This window comes from Palaemon carinicauda, chromosome 5, assembly GCF_036898095.1.
Source record: "Palaemon carinicauda isolate YSFRI2023 chromosome 5, ASM3689809v2, whole genome shotgun sequence".
In the NCBI taxonomy this organism is placed as follows: Eukaryota; Metazoa; Arthropoda; class Malacostraca; order Decapoda; family Palaemonidae; genus Palaemon; species Palaemon carinicauda.
In genome coordinates this window covers 141,440,012-141,464,279 of record NC_090729.1, presented here as the reverse complement: position 1 = coordinate 141,464,279, position 24,268 = coordinate 141,440,012, and the positions used below count along the sequence as shown (strand labels likewise).

General features: G+C 42.0%; 1 protein-coding gene across 2 annotated transcripts in view; it reads left to right on the top strand.

Annotated features, from left to right (window-relative positions):
- The window catches only part of LOC137641521 (vacuolar protein sorting-associated protein 33B-like), a 268,777-nt gene extending 245,419 nt beyond the window's left edge, over positions 1-23,358 (top strand). For both annotated transcript variants that reach the window (XM_068374148.1, XM_068374147.1), the window contains exon 6: positions 21,966-23,358. In XM_068374148.1, coding sequence (XP_068230249.1) covers positions 21,966-23,135 — 1,170 coding nt within the window. In that variant the 3' untranslated portion in view covers positions 23,136-23,358. The remainder of the gene's footprint in view (positions 1-21,965) is intronic.
- The last annotated feature ends 910 nt before the right edge of the window (positions 23,359-24,268 follow it).

Sequence of the window (24,268 nt, the reverse complement as noted above, 5' to 3'; positions counted from 1 at the left end):
AACCCTCGCTACTTCGCGGTTCGACCATCGCGGATTCACCACTTCGCGGGTTTTTTCCATAACCCATATATATATACATATCGCGGATTTCTCCGGAAATTTCGAAAATACCGCGAAATCTGAAGACCCCCAAATACGATATTTTGTTACCTGTAATTCCGTTAATACTGTAATTAGTAATTTCTGCTCTTACTGATTGTTCATTGCATTACATATGATATATAATTCAGCACAGAAAGAAATAAAACACGAAAAGAGAATGTGATCATACGATAATACAGTACTGTATACAGTACGTAGTAAAATTAAATCGAACATGAAACGCAAATCAGATGCAGTCATACCATATTAGAATGGTGTAAGGCTGCTGATGGCTACTATACTACAAATGTAATGGATGTGCATCTTTTCCATGATTCTTTTGTATGTAAACGTACGTAGTACTGCATCCAATAATATTCTTTGTTGCAAAAATCACATTTCGAATAAGCGTACGAGAGAGAGAGAGAGAGAGAGAGAGAGAGAGAGAGAGAGAGAGAGAGAGAGAGAGAGAGAGAGAGAGACACACATCCTACAAATGAATAAAATAGCATACGGAAAGCTATTACGTGTATTATTATTGTTATTATTATTATTATTGTTGTTGTTGTTAATAAAATTATTATTGTTATTATTATTATCATCATTATTATTATCATTACTGTATTATTATCATATGATAATTCAGTACTGTATACAGTACGTAGTAAAATTAAATATTAACATGAAACGCAAATCAGATGCAGTCATACAATATTAGAATGGTGTAAGGCTGCTGATGGCTACTACTGTACTACAAATGTAATGGATGTGCTTCTTTTCCAGGAATCTTTTGTATGTATACGTACGTAGTACTGCATCCAATAATATTCTTTATTGCAAAAATCACATTTCGAATAAGCGTACGAGAGAGAGAGAGAGAGAGAGAGAGAGAGAGAGAGAGAGAGAGAGAGAGAGAGAGAGAGACACACACACATCCTACAAAAGAATAAAATAGCATACGTAAAGCTATTATTATTATTGTTATTATTATTATTATTGTTGTTGTTAATAAAATTATGATTGTTATTATTATTATCTTTATTATTATTATTATTACAGTGAACCCTCGCTACTTCGCGGTTCGACAATCGCGGATTCACCACTTCGCGGGGTTTTTCCATAACCCATATATATATACATATCGCGGATTTTCCGGAAATTTCGAAAATACCGCAATATCTGAAGACCCCAAATACGATATTTTGTTACCTGTAATTCCATTAATACTGTAATTAGTAATATTTGCTCTTACTGATTGTTCATTGCATTACATATGACATATAATTAAGCACAGAAAGAAATAAAACACGTAAAGAGCATGTGATCATACGATAATTCAGTACTGTATACAGTACGTAGTAAAATTAAATAGAACATGAAACGCAAATCAGATGCAGTCATACCATATTAGAATGGTGTGTACTGTAATGGAAATGCTTCTTTTCCATGAATCTTTTGTATGTATACGTACGTAGTACTGCATCCAATAATATTCTTTGTTGCAAAAATCACATTTCGAATAAGCGTACGAGAGAGAGAGAGAGAGAGAGAGAGAGAGAGAGAGAGAGAGAGAGAGGCGTAAAATAGCGTACGTAAAGCTGTATTATTATTATTGTTATTATTATTATTATTGTTGTTGTTAATAAAATTATTATTGTTATTATTATTATCATTATTATTATTATTATTACTGTACAGTATTATTATCATTATTTATTATTATTACGGTATTGTACTTAATCTACGTACGTTCAGTATGCGCGGGGCATCTTCTATGAGTAGGTAACCAATGCATCATAGTACTGTAAGACGGGTTGTGATTGGTTCAAGCGCTGATAGATGACGAATCAGAACTCAAGTTTTGTAATCTAGCCTCTGATTGGTGTTTTGACCGCTTCTCCAACCCGCAGCATCTCTTTCCGCGGTCACTTTGTCTCCCGCTGTATCGCTGTGTTGACGTTGTTAATTGTGAACTTTAATCTGTGCTGTGCGTGACTGTTTTAAGTTGAACTTTTTGTTGAACTTTCTGTTAAACCCTACTGTACAATGCCTCCCAAGCCTTCTGCTTCTACTAAGGCTGGTAGTGAGCCTAAACAGCACCGAAAGATGATGACGATTGCTGAGAAGGTGACGCTTCTCGATACTATGTTAAAAGACAGTAGAAGTTACGCGGCCGCAGACCTCGAAGACCTGACGAAATCGGGCAGTGAAGACAGTGAAACACAGGAAGAGATCCAAGAAAATGTCGAAGAAACGGTCTTAACATTAGAACGGCTTGCCAAGCTCTGCAAGCTTGCGAATGAGGTGAAAGAAATGTCGCAAGAGTGGGACGAGGATATGGTTCGTTCTGTACAATTCTGCACCAAGATCGATGAACACATGGCTCCCTACAGGATGCTCTTGCGAAAAAAGAAGCAGCGGCAGCAACTTCCGATCACAATGCCCTCAGAAGAAATTGAAGAAGTGTCTCAGGAAGAAGTTGAAGAGGTGTCCCAGGAAAAGACACCTCCGTCTGAAGAGACGTAAAATACTATTATTGGCTGCACAGTAGAAGACATCATCAGCTTCATCATCATCATTTCTACTGTGCAGCAAATTCATCGCCATCATCATTCAAGTTTTTCTTGAACTTCTTTCGTGGTGAGTACAGTAACAATCTTTATATTTTACTTAAACATTTTAATATTTGTGCCTGTTTTATAGTTTAGTACTGTATGCATTAAGTTAAAGGGAAGGTTTTAAAAGCCTATCATATTTTTTTTGTTTAAAATTTACATTTACGTACGTAAAACAATCTCTCTCTCTCTCTCTCTCTCTCTCTCTCTCTCTCTCTCTCTCTCTCTCTCTCTCTCTCTCTCTCTCTCTCTCTCTCTCTCGTAAATTGTTTTCCTGCTTTGCTACGTACAGTATGTACTGTATGATTTTATATAGATACGGTAAATAATATTTGTAATAACATATTTTCTAAAAGCTTTTACTGTAAATATCATTACTTATCACTTTCATCATGCGCGTTAAATGCCTTCTTTGTTCTGAGCGTGGTTGTTTACTGAGCGTACTTTATGACGCCGTCGTTTCAGGCGGCGTCATAAAGAAAAACATTTCATTTGGAAGTCCTAAGGAAAATTAAGTAAAACATTGGTAATAACAAAATCAACATACAGTATACATCAATATAATCGATGCAAAAACTAACCTATACATATATGTGTACAGTACACTAAATGAGTTTGTTTCTTCATTATGATCAGAGATAAACGTAAACAAAACATTGGTTGCCATTTTTTATCGTGCTTTTTAGGTGTTTAGGAAACGCATGATATAAAATCGCCTTTAATATTTGTGCCTGTTTTAGTTTAGGGTACTGTAGTACATGCATTAAGTGTTCTGTACATTAAAGGGTAGTTTGTTAACAGTACTACGTACAAGGGAAGGTTTTAAAAGTCCGAATATACATGTTAAATAAATAGGTAAATATGATGTCACTACTTCGCGGATTTTCACCTATCGCGCCCGCGTCTGGAACCTATCTACCGCGATAAACGAGGGTTCACTTTACAGAACTGTACTGTATTATTATCATTATTTATTATTATTATTATTAATACTGTACGTACGGTATGCGCGGGGTATCTTGTACTTTGAGTTGGTAACCTACGCATCATATACTGTAAGACGGGTTGTGATTGGTTCAAGCGCTGATAGATGACGAATCAGAACTCAAGTTTTGTTATCTAGCCTGTGATTGGTGTTTTGCCCTCATCTCCAACCCGCTGCATCTAGGTTCTCGCGGGCCCGGGTCGTCCACTTTCTCTTACCGCGTATCGCTGAGTAGACGTTCTTAAGTTTGTGAAGTTTAATCTGTGCTGTGTGCGACCTTTTTAAGTTGAACTTTTTGTCAAATCCTACTGTACAATGCCTCCCAAGCGTTCTGCTTCTACTAAGGCTGGTAGTGAGCCTAAACGCCACCGAAGGATGATGACGATTGCTGAGAAAGTTACGCTTCTCAATATGTTAAAAGACGGTAGAAGCTATGCGGCCGCAGCGCGCCATTTTGGAATCAACGAATCTACTGTTCGCTATATCAAGAAGGACGAGGCGAACATTAGAAAGACGGCTGCAATCACCTTTAGCAGATCAGCGAAGCGAGTCGTTACAACGCGTAATAAGACGATCGTACGCATGGAAGGTGCTTTAGCTGTGTGGATTGCCGACTGCCGGAAGAAGAACATAGCCTTGGATACAAACACCATCCGAACAAAGGCTTTGAGCATGTATCAGAATTTTGCTGCAAAGGAACCTCAAGACGACGATGGCAACCATGCTGAAGATGATGATGATGCAGATGATCCTCAACCAGGGACATCCACTGATTCCCAGCCTCAGAAACAACGTTTTTCCCCCAGCAAAGGATGGTTTGCAAAGTTTCAGAAACGCTTCGCCTTGAAAAGCGTTTCCCTGCATGGCGAGGCTGCTTCGGCTGACACTGCCGCTGCTGAAACTTACTTGAACCAGACGTTCAAGAATATTATCGCCGAAGGTGGATACAAGCCGGAACAAGTGTTTAATATGGATGAGACCGGCTTGTTTTGGAAGAGAATGCCGTCGCGAACTTTCCTGTTCAAAGAGGAAGCCAAAGCCTCTGGCTTTAAAGCATTCAAGGATTGCGTTACCCTCGTGATGTGTGGTAATGCTGCTGGATTTTTGCTAAAGCCGGGGCTTATTTATAAGTCGTAAAATCCTCGCGCTTTGAAAAATAAGAATAAGAATCTCCTTCCCGTGTACTGGATGCATAATCCAAAAGCATGGATTACGAAGATGCTGACCTCCAACTGGTTCCACCAGTGTTTCATCCCGCAAGTCAATGAATATCTCGTAGAGAAGGGCTTGCCATTCAAGATCCTTCTCCTTATGGATAACGCTGGTGGACACGCAACTGACCTGTCGCGTGAGGGCGTTCAGGTTGAGTTCCTGCCACCCAACACCACGTCATTAATTCAACCGATGGACCAGGGGGTTATCAGGGCGTTCAAGGCCCTCTACACGAAGAATACCTTGGCGGACCTCGTTGCGTGTGTGGATGCTGCCCAAGATGATGAGGATGAAGATTTTAACTTGAAGGCGTACTGGCGGCAGTACACCATAGCCACGTGCCTGAAGAATATTCAGAAGGCACTTCAAGAGATGAAACCTGCAACTGTGAATGCGAGCTGGAAGAAGTTGTGGCCCGAGATTGTTTACGACGACGAGGGATTTACACCTGCTGAAATCCAACACTCTGCAGTACGCAAATCTGTGCAGTTGGCTGCCATAATTGGAGGTGACGGGTTTGGCGACATGACGACTGAAGACGTCGACGAGTTGTTGGACTGCCATTCCCAGCCCCTAACTGACGCAGACCTCGAAGACCTGACGAAATCGGCAAGCGAAGAAGAGAGTGAAACCCAGGAAGAGACCCAAGAAAATGTCGAAGAAACGGGCTTAACACTAGAACGGCTTGCCAAGGTCTGCAACCATATAAAGGAGGTGAAAGAAATGTTGCAAGAGTGGGACGAGGATATGGTTCGGTCGATGCAATTCTGCAACAAGGTTGATGACATAATGACTCCCTACAAGATGCTCTTAGATCGAAAAAAGAAGCAGCGGCAACAACTTCCGATCACAATGTTCTTCCAGCCTCGCAAAAAAGAGCCAGTTCCTCCTGCTACTACGCCTTCGGAAGAAATTGAAGAAGTTGAATAGGTGTCCGAGGAAAAGACACCTCCGTCTGAAGAGACGTAAAATACTACCTGGCTGCACAGTAGAACACATCATCAGCTTCATCATCATCATTTCTACTGTGCAGCAAATTCATCGCCATCATCATTTAAGTTTTTCTTGAACTTCTTTCGTGGTGAGTACAGTAACAATCTTTATTTTTTACTTTAATATTCTCACATTCTAATATTTGTGCCTGTTTTATAGTTTAGTACTGTATGCATTAAGTTAAAGGGAAGGTTTTAAAAGTCTACATGTTGTAACCTATCATATTTTTTTTGTTTAAAATTTACATTTACGTACGTAAAACAATCTCTCTCTCTCTCTCTCTCTCTCTCTCTCTCTCTCTCTCTCTCTCTCTCTCTCTCTCTCTCTCGTAAATTGTTTTCCTGCTTTGCTACGTACAGTATGTACTGTATGATTTTATATAGATACGGTAAATTATATTTGTACTAATAACATATTTTGTAAATGCTTTTACTGTAAATATCATTATTTATCACTTTCATCATGCACGTTAAATGCCTTTTTTGTTCTGAGCATGGTTGTTTACTGAGCGTACAGTACTTTATGACACCGTCGTTTCAGGCGGCGTCATAAAGAAAAACATTTCATTTGGAAGTCCTAAGAAAAATAAAGTAAAACATTGGTAATAAAAAAATCAACATACTGTATAATCAATATAATCGATGCAAAAACTAACCTATACATATATGTGTACACTAAATGAGTTTGTTTCTTCATTATGATCAGAGATGAACGTAAACAAAACATTGGTTGCCATTTTTTATCGTGCTTTTTAGGTGTTTAGGAAACGCATGATATAAAATCGCCTTTAATATTTGTGCCTGTTTTAGTTTAGGGTGCTGTAGTACATGCATTAAGTGTTCTGTACATTAAAGGGTAGTTTGTTAACAGTACTACGTACAAGGGAAGGTTTTAAAAGTCCGAATATACATGTTAAATAAATAGGTAAATATGATGTCACTACTTCGCGGAATTTCACCTATCGCGGCCGGGTCTGTAACCTATCTACCGCGATAAACGAGGGTTCACTGTAGTCCATACGGATGCCTCCCTAAGCGGTTGGGGGGGTTACAGTATTCTCCATTCAAGAAGGTCCAAGGTTTGTGGTCGACGACTTTTCGTCAGATGCACATCAATGTTTTAGAGGCCATGGCGGTATTCTTGACCCTGAAGCGACTCTCCCCATCAAAGAATCAACATATCAGATTAGTTCTGGACAGTGCGTTGAGTCACATCAATCAGGTGATGATTGCCATCTTTTCCTTGGCAACAAGGAACCATTGGCATTTGTCAGCAGTTCACCTGGAGGGCGTCAGGAACGTAGTGGCCGATGCGCCATTCCGGACGCTGGAGTCGGAATGGTCCCTGGACTAAGCATCATTCCATTGTATCTGCCAGCAGGTTCCAAATCTTCAAGTGGACCTCTTCGCCACGAACTCAAACCACGAACTCCGATGTTACGTAGCCCCCAACCTGGACCCTCTGGCCTATGCCACGGACGCCATGTCCCTCGACTGGAACACCTGGCAGAGGATCTACCTGTTTCCTCCTATAAACATGCTGATGAAAGTTCTGGACAGGCTCAGGACTTTCCAAGGACAGATCGCTCTCGTGGCTCCCAACGGGCCAAAATGCAATTGGTTTTCCTTCTTGGCGGAACTAGGTCTCCGTCCTCGCCCGATTCCCAACCCAATGTTGATGCAAACAGTACAAACTCGCAATGTGTCAGCTTCCTCAAGAATTCCGAGTGCCCTAACTTTATGGACTTCATGAAATTTGCGGCTCAGAAGGATGCTGATATTGATCCCCTTAACACATTGTTCCTGGAATCGGATAAGAGGGATTCCACCCTTCGGCAATATGATTCTGCTGTTAAGAAGTTAGCGAGGTTTCTGAGGGACTCAGATGTTCAGACAATGACTGCCAATCTGGCAGTTACCTTTTTCAGAACTTTGTTTGAAGGGGGGCTAGCTGCTAGTACTATTACCACGATTAAGTCCGCCTTGAAGAAAATATTTCAATTCGGGTTCAATATTGATCTTACGGATTCATATTTCTCATCTATTCCCATGGCTTGTGCTAGACTAAAACTGGCAACCCGTCCACACGCGGTTTCTTGGTTTCTCAATGATATCCTTAAATTGGCTTCTGACACTGATAATGACTCATGCTCCTATATAACGATTCTTAGGAAAATGTTATTTTTGGTAAGTTTAGCTTCAAGAGCCAGAATATCTGAACTCTCGGCATTATCTAGAGAGCTGGGTCACATTCACTTTCTTTCGTCTGGCGAGGTCTTGCTCTCTCCAGATAGGCGTTTCTTAGCAAAGAATGAGGATCCGCAGTCTAGGTGGACTCCGTGGAAGATTGTTCCACTCTCTCAGGATCTCTCCCTGTGCCCTGTTAACTCTGAAAGCTTACTTGAATAGAACTTCTAATATGTCTTCAGGCCCTTTGTTTGTTCAAGAACATGGAGGAACTCTTTCCCTGAAGGGGATTAGGCAGCAGATTCTTTACTTTATTAAGCAAGCCAATCCTCATTCAGTCCCACATGCCCATGATGTCCGGGCAGTGGCGACCTCTGTTAATTATTTCCATCACATGAACTTTGAAGACTTGAAACGATACACCGGTTGGAAGTCACCAACAGTCTTTAAATGCCACTATTTGAAATCTTTAGAGGCCCTTAAATTTGCAACAATTGCAGCAGGGAATGTAGTTCCTCCGGATAAAGAAAAACCATTGTAATTAGGTCCTATCTTTTTAACCCCCTTTTTTCTTTTTATGCCTTGTCTCCTTATAAGGAGCGGGCCGTAACCTGCCTTGCCTACTCTCCCTACCGTCTCTTTGTTATTCATTTGGTTTGCACCCTACCCTCTGATTGTGATGTGTATTATGTATTTATGTCTTTGTTTGTTATAATTAAATTTTGGTTCTTGAGAGTTTCCCCAGTATATCTGGCTGTTTATTTTGGGAAGTCTTCTGTATTCTGTACTTTGCGTATTGCTAGTTTACGTTTTGTTATTAAACTCTCTTCATTCTATGTTCTGTTTTTATTTCAGTTCCTTATTTTCATGTGTATTCCTAAGCTTGGGACCATTTCTCTGTTATGATTTCACGGAGCGACACAGGTCGAGCTCAGAAAGGGGATTTTGACGAAGGAAAAATCTATTTCTGGGCGAGGAACCTGTGTCGCCCAGTGAACCCACCCCTCTCTTTTTCCCTCACCCTAGGCTGGTCCAAGCTTGGGGTGCTAGGAGGAATAAGGGAGGGAGCGTGGGGAGGGGTAGGGGTGAGGGGAGGATAGTCGTAGTAGAAGGCAGCAGTCGGGTGTAGATCGGCACCTCGTAGTTCCCGGGGGATGTTGAAGAAGGAGAGGTCTAACTGGTGAGGGACCTATGGTCGTAGTTCTAACACGCCCCAGTTATTATACCGACACTCATTAGAGTGAGCGAGCTGGGTTTATTCCTGTCATTCCATGCAACTTTTTTTCTCTGGTATATTTAGCAATATTTATGCCTTAGAAATGGTACTATAAGGAGCATTTCATGGAGCGACACAGGTCGAGCCCAGAAATAGATTTTTCCTTCGTCAAAATCCCTTTATTGTTTTTAAAATATGTAATATTATTTGTTTTTATTTCTCTTGTAGTTTATTTTTTTAGTTCCTTTTCTCATTGGACTATTTTCCCCTGTCGGAGACCTTGGGCTTATAGCGTCCTGCTTTTCTAAAAAGAGTTGTAGCATAGTTGGTAATTTGTTCCAACGCGATATACAAACCTCGTAATTTATTAATATAGGAATTCGCTTCAGCTCAGCTGAAACAGCCGAAGAGAAAGAAAACCAGGCAGTTGTGCTGATTGGTTGGTTGGCAGTATGGGGTGGAGCCATGCTCCGGGCCACGCCCCCCCCCTCTCTCTCTCTCTCTCTCTCTCTCTCTCTCTCTCTCTCTCTCTCTCTCTCTCTCTCTCTCTCTCTCTCTCTCTCTCTCTCTCTCTCTCTCTCTCTCTCTCCCCCCCACCGCCAGCCAGCTTTCCCCATTCACTCGCTTCGGCTCAATGTGGAAGGTTGCTTACTCTCCGCTCTCTATGCTATAGCCTTTTGCCTTCTCTTGTGCTTGTGTACTAGTGATTGGTCTTTGTTATGAAGGAGAAAGTTACTCTTTAAAATGCAATGTTGTGCAGGCCGTGGCGGGCGTTGCAGTGGGTGGCGTTCGTCACCTCCTGTAGACCCGCACACGCTCTGCTCGACATGAAGAGAAAACCTTGTTCTCAAGGTTCTCCTTGCCGTAGTGAGAATCCTGGCCGCCATTTTGGGAAGCTCGGATTCACAGCCTGTAGAGGTTTTCTCGGGTTTCGCCGGAGGAGCAGTTGACCTTAGCGCTCCCGCTATTTCGGCGATCCAGAAAGACACCCGACAGATTGCTGTTACAGATGACGACACGTTACCCGGTAAGAAGGGGGAATTTTGGGCGCCTCTCGGATTATCAGGTAAGCTTGACTTAAGTTAGTTAAGACGCCATGTAAATATGGCGGACGAGCTTCAACAACGTCATTTGAATGATATGATTGTTGATGAACACATGAATGTAATCGAGTTTGTAACAGGGTTGCCAGGTTGGCCTATTCCAGCTAAAGACATCAAATTTGTCCTTTTTTATTTGAAATTGGTTAAGCCATTAGCAATATCATAAAAGGTTGGCCTTAAAGGCTATACCTTTGGCCTTTTTTAACTTCTTAAAGCTGCAGTTGATCAAAGTTGGCCTTTTCTCACTTAGGAAACCTGGCAACCCTGGGTTGTAACTTTATCGACTCCCATGTTCACTGATGCCGCTGTTGTTGTTGACTATGTACCTGATAAAGCATTTGTTCCTGGCAAAATGCAAACTTTTTCCAAGGGTAAAATAATTTTAGGACTCCCTGTTAAAACAAGGGAGAGTAAGGTTTTAATCACTGAGATTTCTTTAACGACTGATGGCAAATCCTTTACAACTTCGCCCGCAAGTCAGTTAAAATTAAAATCTGCCAAATATTCTGCTAATAAGCAGTTAAAATTTAAATCTGCCAAATCACCTGCTGATAAGCAGTTAAAATTAACATCTGCCAAACTCCTGCTGATACAATATGTTTTTCAGGTTCTCCATGTTCACCGACCACCACGGCTCTTCCTACAGACATGGCTCAGGTTGTTCATCCTCGTCCAGTGTCGTCTGCTGTTGCCTCGACCAACGTTCCAGCACCTCAGAGGGGGCACAAGAAGAGGAAGCCTGGGCAGTATTCCTCTTCTAGTTCCTCCTCCTCTTCGTCTTCATCTTCTGACTCTGACTCTTCTCACCCAGGGGAAAGAGGAAGGGGAAGAAGAGGAAAGTGAAGATGGCCAGGAAGGCCAGTTGCAGTCGAAGGGACATGGCACCCCAAGACATCTCTTCTCCTCCGGAGAATTAGATTCCCGTGTTCCCCGCACTAGTGGGAATGTTCACGGCGAATCTCGCGCATGGCCTCCATGCACGACAACCTCGCTCGAGGGCGTAGGTATCGTCTCCCAGAGCATGGTGACAAGGTCCTTGGGCCTCCGTTCTACTGCTCAGACTTGAATTGAACCGCTCTTGAGCGCGGAAAGGAGAGTCCTGGCTTCGGCACGAGAAATCTCAGCTGTGGTCTCTAGTGAAGAATCCGCGGTACGTACGACTACCTCCACGGGGGTAGCCACGCGGACCAGGGAGCAGGCCCAGACAGTCGCGCACTAGACCCACGCGACTCGGGACGGGCATGGAGCCACCTTGCGGCTCAGCCCGCGGCAAGGGGACCGGTCGTGCACGATCAGGCTAGCTTTCGCGCATACCAGCCGCGCGAGATGCAGCCAACCCTCATGCTTTCTGGCCATGTAACAGGTGAGGCCGCGCGCACCACTCGCGCGACTCACCTGTTTACACCTCCTGGTGTGAGCGCTGCAGTTGCCAGCGACCCTGCTTACGCTCAAGCTCCTTCGGGAGCTTCGTGGGGCTCGCAGCGACCAGTCACTCACTCGGTCGCACTGGGAACCTCAATCATTCCGTCAGAGATGAACCCTGCCAGGGTCCTTCCTTGACTCCTGAATGCATGCCTGGTTCAGTCCTAGGACCAGAGCAAGGGTATTCATGGGGGATGTCATCACCTGAGCAGCATGTCGCTTCCTCTACACCTACGGATGTAGCGTGACCGAGGGATCAGCCACTTCCACGGCCTTTACCGGCCGCGGAGACGGAAGATCCTGATGTGGAGTCGCAGTTCCTAGAGGTCATTAACCCCATGCGTGAGATTAATGGCCTCAAGGCTCCTTCTGCGGTAGTGTCTGAGATAAGTGTACAGCCTTGGAGATCCTATGGGGGAGCTCCCGAAGGCAGTTTACGGCCCCTCACACTACCCTGGTTAAGACAGGCTGCTCGAGCATTGGACCGAGTGAATGACCAGATCGCAGGACCTGGTGACTCGCTTAGGCCAAGGTTCGAACAAGCTTCTCCCTCAACCACTTCAGTGACAGAAGAGGTACTATGTCACAGAGTCTTCTGTGTCTTGTCCTCTCCTTCTTGACCTCGCGGTCGGAGCGCTTGCTGGGGGTTCCTCGGTCGAGAGCTTGAAATCCCAGAGAGTGGCCTTCTCGGCCTCTGAGATTTCAACTATGGAGTCCATCTCTGTAGCTGCTCTCAAGGCTGCTTCGTGGCACGACCACTGGTGTGGTACGGCCACAGTGTTCGCGTGGGACACCAAGCTCGCTAACCCCGAACACATGGAGCAGTACAGGAATCTGGCTTTGTCTGGTGGGAAAGCTATTGCTTTTCTCTTGGACCAGCTTGCAACCCAGTATGCCAATCTGATCCTCAAAAAACGCGAGGCAGTTCCACTCGTTTGGCGAGATAGATTGGTTCAGGAGAGGCCCTGGCACTCAGGAACTTTCTTATTAGAGCTGCAGCTTCTCTCTTTCCACCAGAGGAAGTTCGGGCCATGCAGGATAAATGGCGCCTCGACTCGAAGGACTCCATTATCCACCAGGCACAAGCTGTGAGTTTCAAGGGACCTGGTCCCCCGAAACCGTCCGCATCCAGGCCGAGTCAGGCCAAGCCCATGGGAAGTGGCAAGAGTACCGCTGGTCGTGCTCCTGCTGCTCCTGTGCAGCCAAGACCTGCTCCTGTTCAGAAGGGTTCTGCCCCCAAACAGACCTTTCAGCCTCCCTCGGGAGCTCCGCCACGTCGGGGAAAGAACAGGGGCAAGCAAGGGAAAGGGAAACGCTGAAATTGGCTTTCCACTTCCCATGCTGCGGAGGGTAGGAGGATGCCTATCGCGCCATTGGGCGATGTGGCAGCACCTCAGAGCCGAGGAATGGGTAGTGTCGATGTAGTGGTTTGCGGACTATGGCCAGAGGTAGCACCCGAACTGCTTAGTGTCCGACTGCCGACCACAACCCGACGTTCACTACACAACAAATATACAATTGAGGAATACCCAAAAACCTAAGTAACAGGTCAAGAGAACGGAGCTCTGTGCACAACCCCTTGATTTATACTGGGCAAGGGAACCCAGCTAGAATCTTGCTTTCTTCTTAAATTCCCTTTCCTTGGGCTAGCTGGATTAACATGTAAGATAAACGTTGATTCATTTCTGAGAAGTTAGCAGCATTAATAGATATAGCTCTATATTCTTTTGGTAAGATGGTTTCAATCTAACAAAGAATGTTAGAACATTAGGTGAAAGGAAATATTGTTTGTACTGATAACTGGAAACAGTGTGGGAAAATAAATTATAAATAACTTGACTAAAAAAAACAGTGGCTGAGGAAAGGACACCATGAGGAAAGGTTCTGTAATTAAATTCAGACTTTACAAAAACAAGAAAAATATTTATTTGAAAATAAAACAAAAAACTGTTAGGAATACATTAACATTGTTTTGTCAATTAAAATAATCAATTAAAGGCAAAATTAGTATCCCTTTACACCCCAGCTCCACAAATGAAAAAAAAAAAACAAGAAAATATTCACATGTGGGACACTCATAAGTGTTTCAATACAGTACAAGTATAAACAAAGGCACACCTAACCGTGTATCTATTTGGGTAAATACCAGTAGCTTGCCTCACGATCAAAGGGTTCATAAAACAAGGATTGCAATTCATGTGGCAAAACTAGAAGATCCTGGCAACCTTGCTTATAACTGTCTTACCCCAGGCAGAATAGCAACATACTCAGGTGGATCATGCATATTTATTCCTGACTATGACAGAAACAAACTTCAAACTTAATGGCTTGTCTCAACTTCTATTTGCCTCTCCAAACCCTATAGAGAGTAGGGCGTGCTGCAAAAAAAAAAATGTCGTTAGACAATGACTAGGACCAAAAATATAAGATAATACAGTGGTACCTCTACATACGAATTTAATCCGTTCCACAACCGACTTCGGATGTAGAAACGAATTTTCCCAGAAGAATACATTGAAATAGGATTAATCCGTGGTTGAGCCCAAAAACCTATGATAACTCCTTAATAAATTACTAAACATAATTACACATGACAATATGCACTCTAAATTAGATAATAGACATGTAAAAAAGAATAATTATCAAGAAATAATAAATAAGAAACGGGTTTTTAGCGTCAATTTACCTTAGAAAGTCCAGCGCAGGTGTTGGTCTTGCTACGCAGAGAGGAGACGGACGGGCGGCGAGGAGGTAGAGAGGTTGACTACGATAAACGTACACTACCGTAACTTATTCTAACTTACACTAAGTGAACTTTAACCTAACTTAGCTTATTTATTTTTTTTGTTTCTATGTTTTATATTTTTTTTACATTTTCTTTTTTTCTTTTTGATGATTAATTTTAATCACTTTCACTCTACACTTAAAATTGAATGAATTTTTTTATCTTCAATCTTTGCCATTTTCTTTGTTTCACTTTCTTTCCCTTCACTCTTTGCCGTTTTCTTTGAACCACTTCCTTCCTCTTCATCACGAGTTCACTTCGTAGTATTTTTAAAGCTATCGATAGAAAGTTGCTTGGTACAGCTTTTCAGAATGTTTCGAAAATAAGTTAGGGAAACATCATCAAACTGCGCAACTACACAACAAACCTGCAATTTCTTTGGATGGTATTTGTCGATGAAGTCGACCACGTCTTGATATTTTCCTAACACCTCTTTTATTTGCGCCGAACCTAACACATGTTTTACCTCCTCGATCCCTTCCTTGTCATCACTCATGTGCTCAGACATAGCATGGAGTTCCTTGAGCTCCTCTGTAGTAAGTTCGTCGTGATGTTCTTTTGCAAGTTCACTCATGCTTTTCAATAATTCCTTGCTTTACTTCTAAAGAAAGCATTTCCTTATTCCTTTTCTCACCACTACCACTACCACTACCACTTGCGAAACTAAGCCTTTTAGGACCCATGATTTATGTAAAATACCGTAAAAGGATAAACGTAAAAAATCACGATTAAAACACAGTTAATAGCAGAACGCACAGGGCACAACCACACGAAGCCAACGAGAACAGAGGAATGTCCCAAGCCACGCTAATTGAGAGTCCCTCCGAGGTAGAAATGCTGCCTTCTATCGGCGGAAATAAAAGATACATCCGGCGCTATGAGTACCATCTACGTGCACGGGTATTGTTTACTTCGGGTGTAGAGTAGGAACGTGTTCGAATTGTACTTCGCGTGTCGAAAAATTCGGATACAACCGGTACGACGAAAATAGCTTACTTCGTGTGTCGAAATAAAATTCGGGTGTAGAGTCGAAAAATTGCTCGAATTTTACTTCGGATGTTGGAAAATTCGGATGTAGATACGTTCATGTGTAGAGGTTCCACTCATTAAAAAAAATATGCAAACATCAATTTTAAATATTTAACTTAGCCGATGGATATATATGTAGCTAACGTCTCCGACGGTCGACAGATTAAAAAAACTCGCGAGCGATCACTGTGGTGGTTGCTGGGTGTGAACACTAGCGCCAACTGCTGGCAGGATACCGCATATATTTCCCCAGGAATTCAGTTCTTCTCTGTCGGTTGAAATGACAACATTGGTTCCGCTCGCGCTTAACCTCAAAGTTTTCAACTAATTGGTGAAATACTTTTTTCATGGTTTTATGGCTTTCGCCGTGTTGGATTATCTTCGATAAAACTCTCTTGAATAACTTTTTTGATTTTCTGACCCTTCTCCTGTCTATCGTAAATGTTCTAAAGACTGTAATAAACGCCTTCCTAAAGCTTCCATCGATCCTCATTCTATTTGTATTAATTGCAGAGGCAAAGCATGTCAATTAGGGGATCGATGTGAGGAATGTGTTAATTTGTCTGAATTCGAGTGGTTGGAGTATGAGAAATATACTCGAAAACTCGAAAGAGATAGGGTTAGAAGCTCTTCTCGATCGCAAGAATTTCCCTCTTCCCATGTCCCTGAACCTTTTCCTCCCCCTGTAGTGGTAGTTTCAGAACCCCCTACTGGCACTAATGAACCTTCTCTTAGAGATATGTTGAAGGCTATTCATGCCTTGGGTGAAAAGGTCGAATCGCTGGCTTTGGACAGAAATCAGCTTATGTCCGACGTAATGATTTTGAAGAGAGAAAGTGATGAAGTGAAAAGTGAAACAAATGTGTTTAGTGTTAATGCGGAGGATTCGTCTGTTCGTGCTTGTCGCTTACCCAGTGCGAGACCTCTTTCAAGCTCCCCAACCCCTGGGAGAAAGAATGTCACAAGACCAAAGGGAGCGAGAGGCTTTAATCAACGAACAGACGTTCCCTCAAAGGTATCAGACATTGCTCCTCAAGCACGTCCTTACCATAAGACAGGAGAGACTAAGTTCTCCTCGTCTTCCGATGACTCGTTTCTTAGAAAATCTTGGCGTAAGGTTTCGAGACCGTTGAAGCGTAAATTAGTTCCTTCAGAACAAGATCAACGTCCTGGCTGTAGTCATTGGGACAGCCCAGACCGTATTCCCTCATCTGAGGATAACTCTCCTATTAAGCGATCTCTTTTATCGTCTAGTTTTGTGGCCCCGGAGGCCTATTCTAAAAGTTCCAGACGTGACGTTGATTATGAGAGTCCCGTTCATAGCGATGACGTTCATGAACAGACGTTACCGACGTCACGATCTATTTCAAGTGCGGTTGATCCGAAGTTAAGTGTTTTGCAAGATATGCAGTTAAAGCTTTCTTCTTTAATGAAAGCTTACAATCCTGTTCCTGTACGAAAGGATCCTTTGCTTGCTGTACGTCACGGTTCTGGCAAACGTGATTCAGGTCTTCAACCTTCTAAACGAGATTTGTTACGTCACTCTGACGTTACCCCTAGTGTCAGCTTTGCTGTTAAAAGGAGATGCAGAGCATAAATCTCGACGTGACTTTAATCGACAGTCAGTTCAGTCGAGTCGTAATTTTGATCAGTAGTCACTGCAGTCCCGCAGAGACTTTGAACGTCAGCCACCGCAGTCACAACGTGACGTTAAGCTGCAGACACCGCAGACACGACGTGACGTTGAGAGGCAGACACGACGTGACGTTGAGCATCAGTCACCGCAGTCACGATATGACATAGAACAGCAGTCACCGCTGTTACTACGTGATGTTGAACGTCAGTCACTTAAGTCATGACGTGTAGTAGAACAACATTCTCTGCAGTCACAACGTGACATCGACCCTCCAACTTTAACTTCTGATCATATACAAGTTGATGTAGCCTGTCAGGCTTTACCTTCACGTCATACTGAATATAAATCTCCTTCTCGCAAGACTTTAGATTTATCAGATGATGTGCCTTCTGAAGAAGAAGTTGATGACCCCCTTTCAACTAATGTACCTTTGGGGATTCATTCAGAAGAGGAGGAACCTAGGGTTGTCCAACAATCCCTTAATTTTAAAAAGATTATGAACATCTTTAGGGAAATTTTTCCTACTCATTTTGTAACGGCTGCTCCACGTTCTCCGCCGTCTAGGCATGACTTCTTCAACTCCTTCGTATACGAAATTAGTTCTCTCTCGTTCTTCCAAGAGAGCCATGAGCTTACTGGGAGACTGGTTGGAAACCAGGAGAAGTTTAGGAAAGTCTGCCTTTGCTTTTCCTCCTTCTAAATTAGCTTCTCGCTCAAGCGTCTGGTATGACACAGAAGAAGTTCTTGGCTTGGGAGTACCTGCCTCTGCCCAGGGAGACTTCTCAAGCCTAGTAGACTCTCCTCGTCGTCTAGCCATGAGACGCTCCAAGATTTTATGGTCATCTTCAGAACTGGATCATCTCCTGAAAGGAGTATTTCGGGCATTCAAAGTGTTTAATTTTTTGGATTGGTCCCTGGGAGCCTTAAGTAAGAAGGTCTCTCCAGTGGACAATGATATTGCTGTACAAATTATGTCATGCATGGACAAGGCCACAAGGGATGGCTCCAATGAACTGGCAGCTACGTTCACTGCAGGAGTACTTAAGAAAAGAGAAACTTTGTGTTCTTTCCTTTCTTTAGGGGTCACCCCTTGTCAGAAGTCAGAGCTACTTTTTGTGCCTCTGTCGCGTACTCTGTTCCCTCAACATCTTATTAAAGATATTGCGTCGTCTCTTGCACTGAAGGACACGCACGATTTAGTGGCCAAAACAGCACGCAAGGTTTTACCTTCTTCTTATGCCAACAAACCCAAGTTTGATACGCCAGCGACAAGATTTATTCCTCCCTTTCGTGGCAGAGCCCCCAGCAGGGGAACCTCTCGTCCGGATAACAAACGAGGTAAGAGAAGGGGATCCAGATCCTCCCGTGGCAGAGTCTGACTGCCCACGGCTTCAGACAGCAGTAGGCGCCAGACTGACGAACTTCTGGCAGGCCTGGGGGAGAAGGGGAGCAGACCGAGAGTCAGTTCTGTTACTAAAGGAGAGTTACAAAATCGCTTTTGTATGGAAACCTCCTCTAGTAAATTTTCCGATAGACCTCTCTCCCAGGTACTGAGAGGAAACAAAGAGACAGGCTTTGCGACATCAAGTGTCTCTTTTGTTAGAAAAGGGGGCGATGGTGAAGGTCTCGGACCTTCAATCCCCAGGCTTTTACAACCGTCTCTTCCTGGTTCCGAAGAACACAGGAGGTTGGTGGCCAGTGCTAGATGTAAGTGCACTCAATGTGTTCATTGTAAAGACAAAGTTCACGATGGAGATTACCAAATCTGTTTTAGCAGCAGTAAGGGAAGGCGACTGGATGGTCTCTCTCGACCTTCAGGATGCATACTTCCATATCCCGATTCATCCAAACTTTCAACAATATCTGAGGTTTGTGTACGGGAAAGTAGTGTACCAATTCCGAGCACTGTGCTTCGGCCTCAGCCCTGCTCCTCTTGTTTTTACAAGGCTCATGCGAAATGTAGTAAGCTTTCTACATTTGTCAGGGATCAGAGCCTCCCTTTATTTGGACGACTGGTTAATCAGGGCGTCGTTATTAAATCGCTGTCTGGATAACCTCAAATGGACATTAGACCTAACCAAGGAGTTAGGTCTACTAGTGAACGTAGAAAAGTCACAACTTACTCCATCCCCGACAATTCTTTATTTGGGGATGGAGATACAGAGTCGAGTTTTTCGGGCTTTTCCGTCTCCCACAAGGATGGAACAAGCTCTGCTAAAAGTCCGTCACTTGCAAGAGAAAAGCAGTTGCTCAGTAAGAGTTTGGATGAGCCTCGTGGGAACTCTTTCATCACTGGAGCAGTTTATCTCTTTGGGGAGACTCAACCTTCGCCCTCTCCAGTTTCACCTAAACCACTATTAGAACAAGGAGAAGGGCATAGAGACGATTTCTATTCCAATCTCCAACTCAGTCAAGACATGTCTGACTTGGTGGGACAGCAACATCAGACTTTGAGAAGGTCTTTCTCTTGCGATCAAGAACCCAAACCATGTGTTGTATTCAGACGCATCGGATTCGGGTTGGGAGCGACACTGGATAATCTGGAATGCTCGGGTCTTTGGTCCACAGATCAGAAGAAACTCCATATAAACTGCAAAGAACTTCTGGCAGTCCATCTAGCTTTAAAGAGTTTCGAGAGTCTGGTTCAGAACAAAGTGGTAGATGTGAATGCAGACAATACCACGGCCTTAGCGTATATCTCAAAACAAGGAGGCACTCACTCTCACTCCGTTTTCGTCACCGCAAGGGACCTCCTCATTTGGTCAAAGGCAAGAAACATCTCTCTTTTGATGAGATTCGTGCAAGGAGAAATGAATGTCTTAGCGGACTGCCTCAGCAGAAGAGGACAAGTCATCTCCACGGAGTGGACGTTGCACAAGAATGTGTGCAAGAAGCTATGGATGACATGGGGTCAACCCACCATAGATCTGTTTGCAACTTCCTTGACAAAGAGGCTCCCAACTTACTGCTCTCTAGTTCCAGATCCAGAGGCAGCCCACATAGACGCTTTCCTGCTGGACTGGTCTCACCTAGACATCTATGCCTTCCCACCATTCAAGATCCTAAACAAGGTTCTTCAGAAGTTCGCCTCTCACGAAGGGACCAGGTTGACGTTGGTTGCTCCCCTCTGACCGTCGAGAGAATGGTTCACAGAGGTACTTCTATGGCTGGTGGACATTCCAAGAAGTTTACCGTTACGGATGGATCTCCTGCGTCAACCTCATGTAAAAAGATTTCATCAAAGTCTCCCCGCGCTTCGTCTAACTGCCTTCAGACTATCAAAAGACTCTCTAGAGCTCGAGGGTTTTCAAAGGAGGCAGCTAGAGTGATCGCAAGGGCTAGAAGGTCCTCTACCATGAGGATCTACCAATCTAAATGGGAGGTATTTAGAGACTGGTGCAAGTCCTCCTCTATTTCCTCTTCCAATACCACTGTAGCACAGGTTGCAGACTTTCTACTTTATCTTAGAAATGATCGCATCCTTTCTGCCTCAACCATTTAAAGGCTGCAAAAGCATGTTAGCTTCAGTTTTTGGACATAGAAATTTGGATCTGTCTAATAATAAAGATCTTCAAGACCTTCTCAAGTCTTTTGAGACTTCCAGGGGGGGGGGGGGGGAGCTAAGCTCCACCCCATCCTGCCATCCAACCAATCAGCACAACTGCCTGGTTTTCTTTCTCTTCGGATGTTTCAGTTGAACTGAAGCGAATTCCTATATTAAATGATGACGGGTTTGTATAGCTAGGAAAAATACAATTTAGGACAAATTGTCATATTGATAATAACAATCTGGGTGTAAAGTACAGTATAATGGCATTAACAAATTTAATGATTTGTGTCTGTGTAAGTGGAAATGATTTTGAATATCATGAAGAAGTGATATAGGAGCATATTCGGTTTAATTGCTATTTTGGGGTTGCAGGCTATCCTGAACAAAAAGTCAAGTTTGTTAAAAGCCATATGCCCGTCTGGGCGGACTCAAATGTAACTGTTCAAGACACGGTCCTAACAGAACTTAATATTTAGGCTCAGTTTAAATAAATTGAACAAAACTAACCATTCCTATTCCATAAATAACTATTATAAGTTCAGTATTTAGTACACTACTATTTAAATTTACATTTTACCTTTTATAGAGAAACAAAGAATGCATAAAAATGGCTGTGTTGTATAGTACTTGCATAATAACATGTCTTGGGATGTATATATACAGTATGAGTAACACAACAATTGATCTTGTGATCACATGATTATTAAGAGTCTGCAGTTCCCTAAAATTCTGAAATGTCACAAGACAAAGAATAGCAACAAATGGTCATAAGACAAATTATCAATCAGGAAACAAATCTCAGAGCTGAAGATGTTTACACAGCAATTCATGGACAAATGTATAATACTGATCCAATGCCACCTTGTTTGAAAAAAAAATGTTAAGTGTTTTAAACGAAATGTTCAAGTGTTGAAGTCTTATGTGCATTATGTTCTCACATTTTAATGTATTTGTCCAAAAATATTTTGAATTCATAAATGTATTTAAAGACACCCTAATTTCTAGCCCAGTCCATCAATTATCAAAATCTTTAATGACTAGGTGCTACTTTCATGGAATTATTTCCTTTCACACTTAAGAAAATTTATCCCTTTCTCAAAATTATGTGTACTGTATAGTTTTGTATAGTTATGATTTATTTTCTTTCAACAGACCCCAGATATTGGATATCTGTTTGTGTTTGATCGTGATGCTGATTATGTAACGCCGCTATTATCACAATTAACTTATGAGGGTGCTTTAGATGAGTATTTTGGTATCCATGCAGGAGTTGTGGATTTTCCTGAAGTGGTAGTTGGAAAAGATGCAGCTCGTAAAGTACCTCTGAACAGCAAAGACACAATCTATGACAACATAAGGAATCGGCATTTTGCTGGTGTGTCTAGTTATCTTATAACAAGAGCACGAGAAGTCAAGGCTAAAAAAGATCAAGCGCAAAACATGACTACTGCTGAAATGAAAGATTTTGTTGCAAATGAACTTCGCACCTTGCAGTCATTACAAAAAACTTTGCAGTTGCATCTCAGTGCATGTGAGGAAATTACTAAACAGATGCGACGAGATTTTGACACCTTACTTAAAACTGAGCATGGACTTGTCACAGGGGCAAGTAATACAAGTGAAGTCCAAACATTCCTAAAAAATTGTATTGCAAGGATGCTTCCCCTTGCATCCTGCCTACGTCTGTTTTGTCTTTATTCGTTAACTCAAGATGGCTTTTCCCGTCGGGATTATGAAACTATTAGCACCGAATTAATGAATGCATATGGCCATAAGCACCTCATAACTCTTTACAACCTTCGCCAACTTGGTTTAGTATCATATTCTGATAGCACTCTAAATATTGTTACTGGTGCCAGCAGTAATACCAGTAATGCTCCTTTACAAGGAAGACTAGCCCAGGTGACATCATTAATTCCTAAAAAAGGTTCAGGATGGAAAGCAGCAGCCAAACGTTTACGTCTCATTCCAGATGCTGATACACCTGTAGATTTACATAACCCTACTGAAATGAGCTATGTGTTCAATGGTGCCTACACTCCTGCTATCCCAAAGGTAATTGGAGATGTGCTTTCGGGACGTAGCAATCAGTCCTTGGCAGATACTTTAAAAGTTTTCCCAGGAACATCTGTGTTACGAAGTACATCCCCAGGATCTGGTGTTCAACCACGAGTTGCATTAGTGTTAGTGCTTGGTGGATTAACCTTTGCAGAGATTGCTGCATTTCGATTGCTTGCTCTTACCTCAAGTACTAGGATCATTTTAGCTTCCACTAGCACTACTAATGGTACAGAATTAATTAATGCAGTTATAGAGAGTTAATCTTTTTGTTATATATAGATTACTTGACTTGGGAACTTATATATAATTATTAATGTTTACATTTCTACTATGTATTGTCAAAAAAGATATTTGTTCTTTATTTTATTACCTTGAATATATGTTTACAGTCTGTACAAAGCTGAATGTTAATTTTAAGAGATTGGTTAAGTTTTTGTAATGTTTAGACGACCACCTAAATGGAAATACATAATTTGATAGACAATTATTGGTTATTACTTATCCTATCCTATTAAAAATACTTGATTTGTATGTTCCATTTTCAGATAAATTCTGAAATTTATTTGAAGTTGAATGAGTATCCAATGGGGAAGTCAATGTGTGGAACATTAGGACATGTCCAATTCATTATCATGTAAATTTTTAGTGTTATTGTTAGTGTTTTGATAATTATTTTGTAATTGAAAAGTAAAATCCACACTAATTTTTCATATTCAAATATATTGAAATCCATGGAGACAGTTTTCAGAGCCCCCAGCTACCATTATCAACCTTAAAACTTTAAATAATATTAAAGTTGAAAACTAAAATAATAGAGAAAATTAAATTTAGTTTTTTAAATTGGTTTTTAAGATGCCTAGCCAGTCAACTCCTGTTTTCTGAGGGTAAACCTGCTAAACATGTCAATTACCTTAGGTTTGCAATTGTCAAATTGTCATGACAAACTAATCAATACTGTACTAAATATATATCTGATACGCGGAAAGCGTATTGTTATCCTTTTGCTAGAGAAAAGAAGAGGAAGAAAACATCATCAAAAGAAATCTCTTTAAAGTCTAAATTTCCCAGAAATTCACAAATTACTGAGCTACTGTTTTCAGCTATCCTTCTGACCACTTCTCTGCCTATTCATTACGTTATTTCCCTGTATAGGATTCGCAAGGGCATTATTCATACTGTATTTTCATTCTATAGGAAATATTACCATAGTTTTTTTAAAATATCAATATCAGAATATGAATTATGTAACTATCCCATTTCTTGAATTAGTTTTCTTTGATTTCAGAATATATGCATTACGAATTACAGTACTTCTGTACGTATATGTAATTTTCTGAAATTAAGCATATTATTGAGTAGATTGATATGATTTTCACTAGAATAATTATATTCTA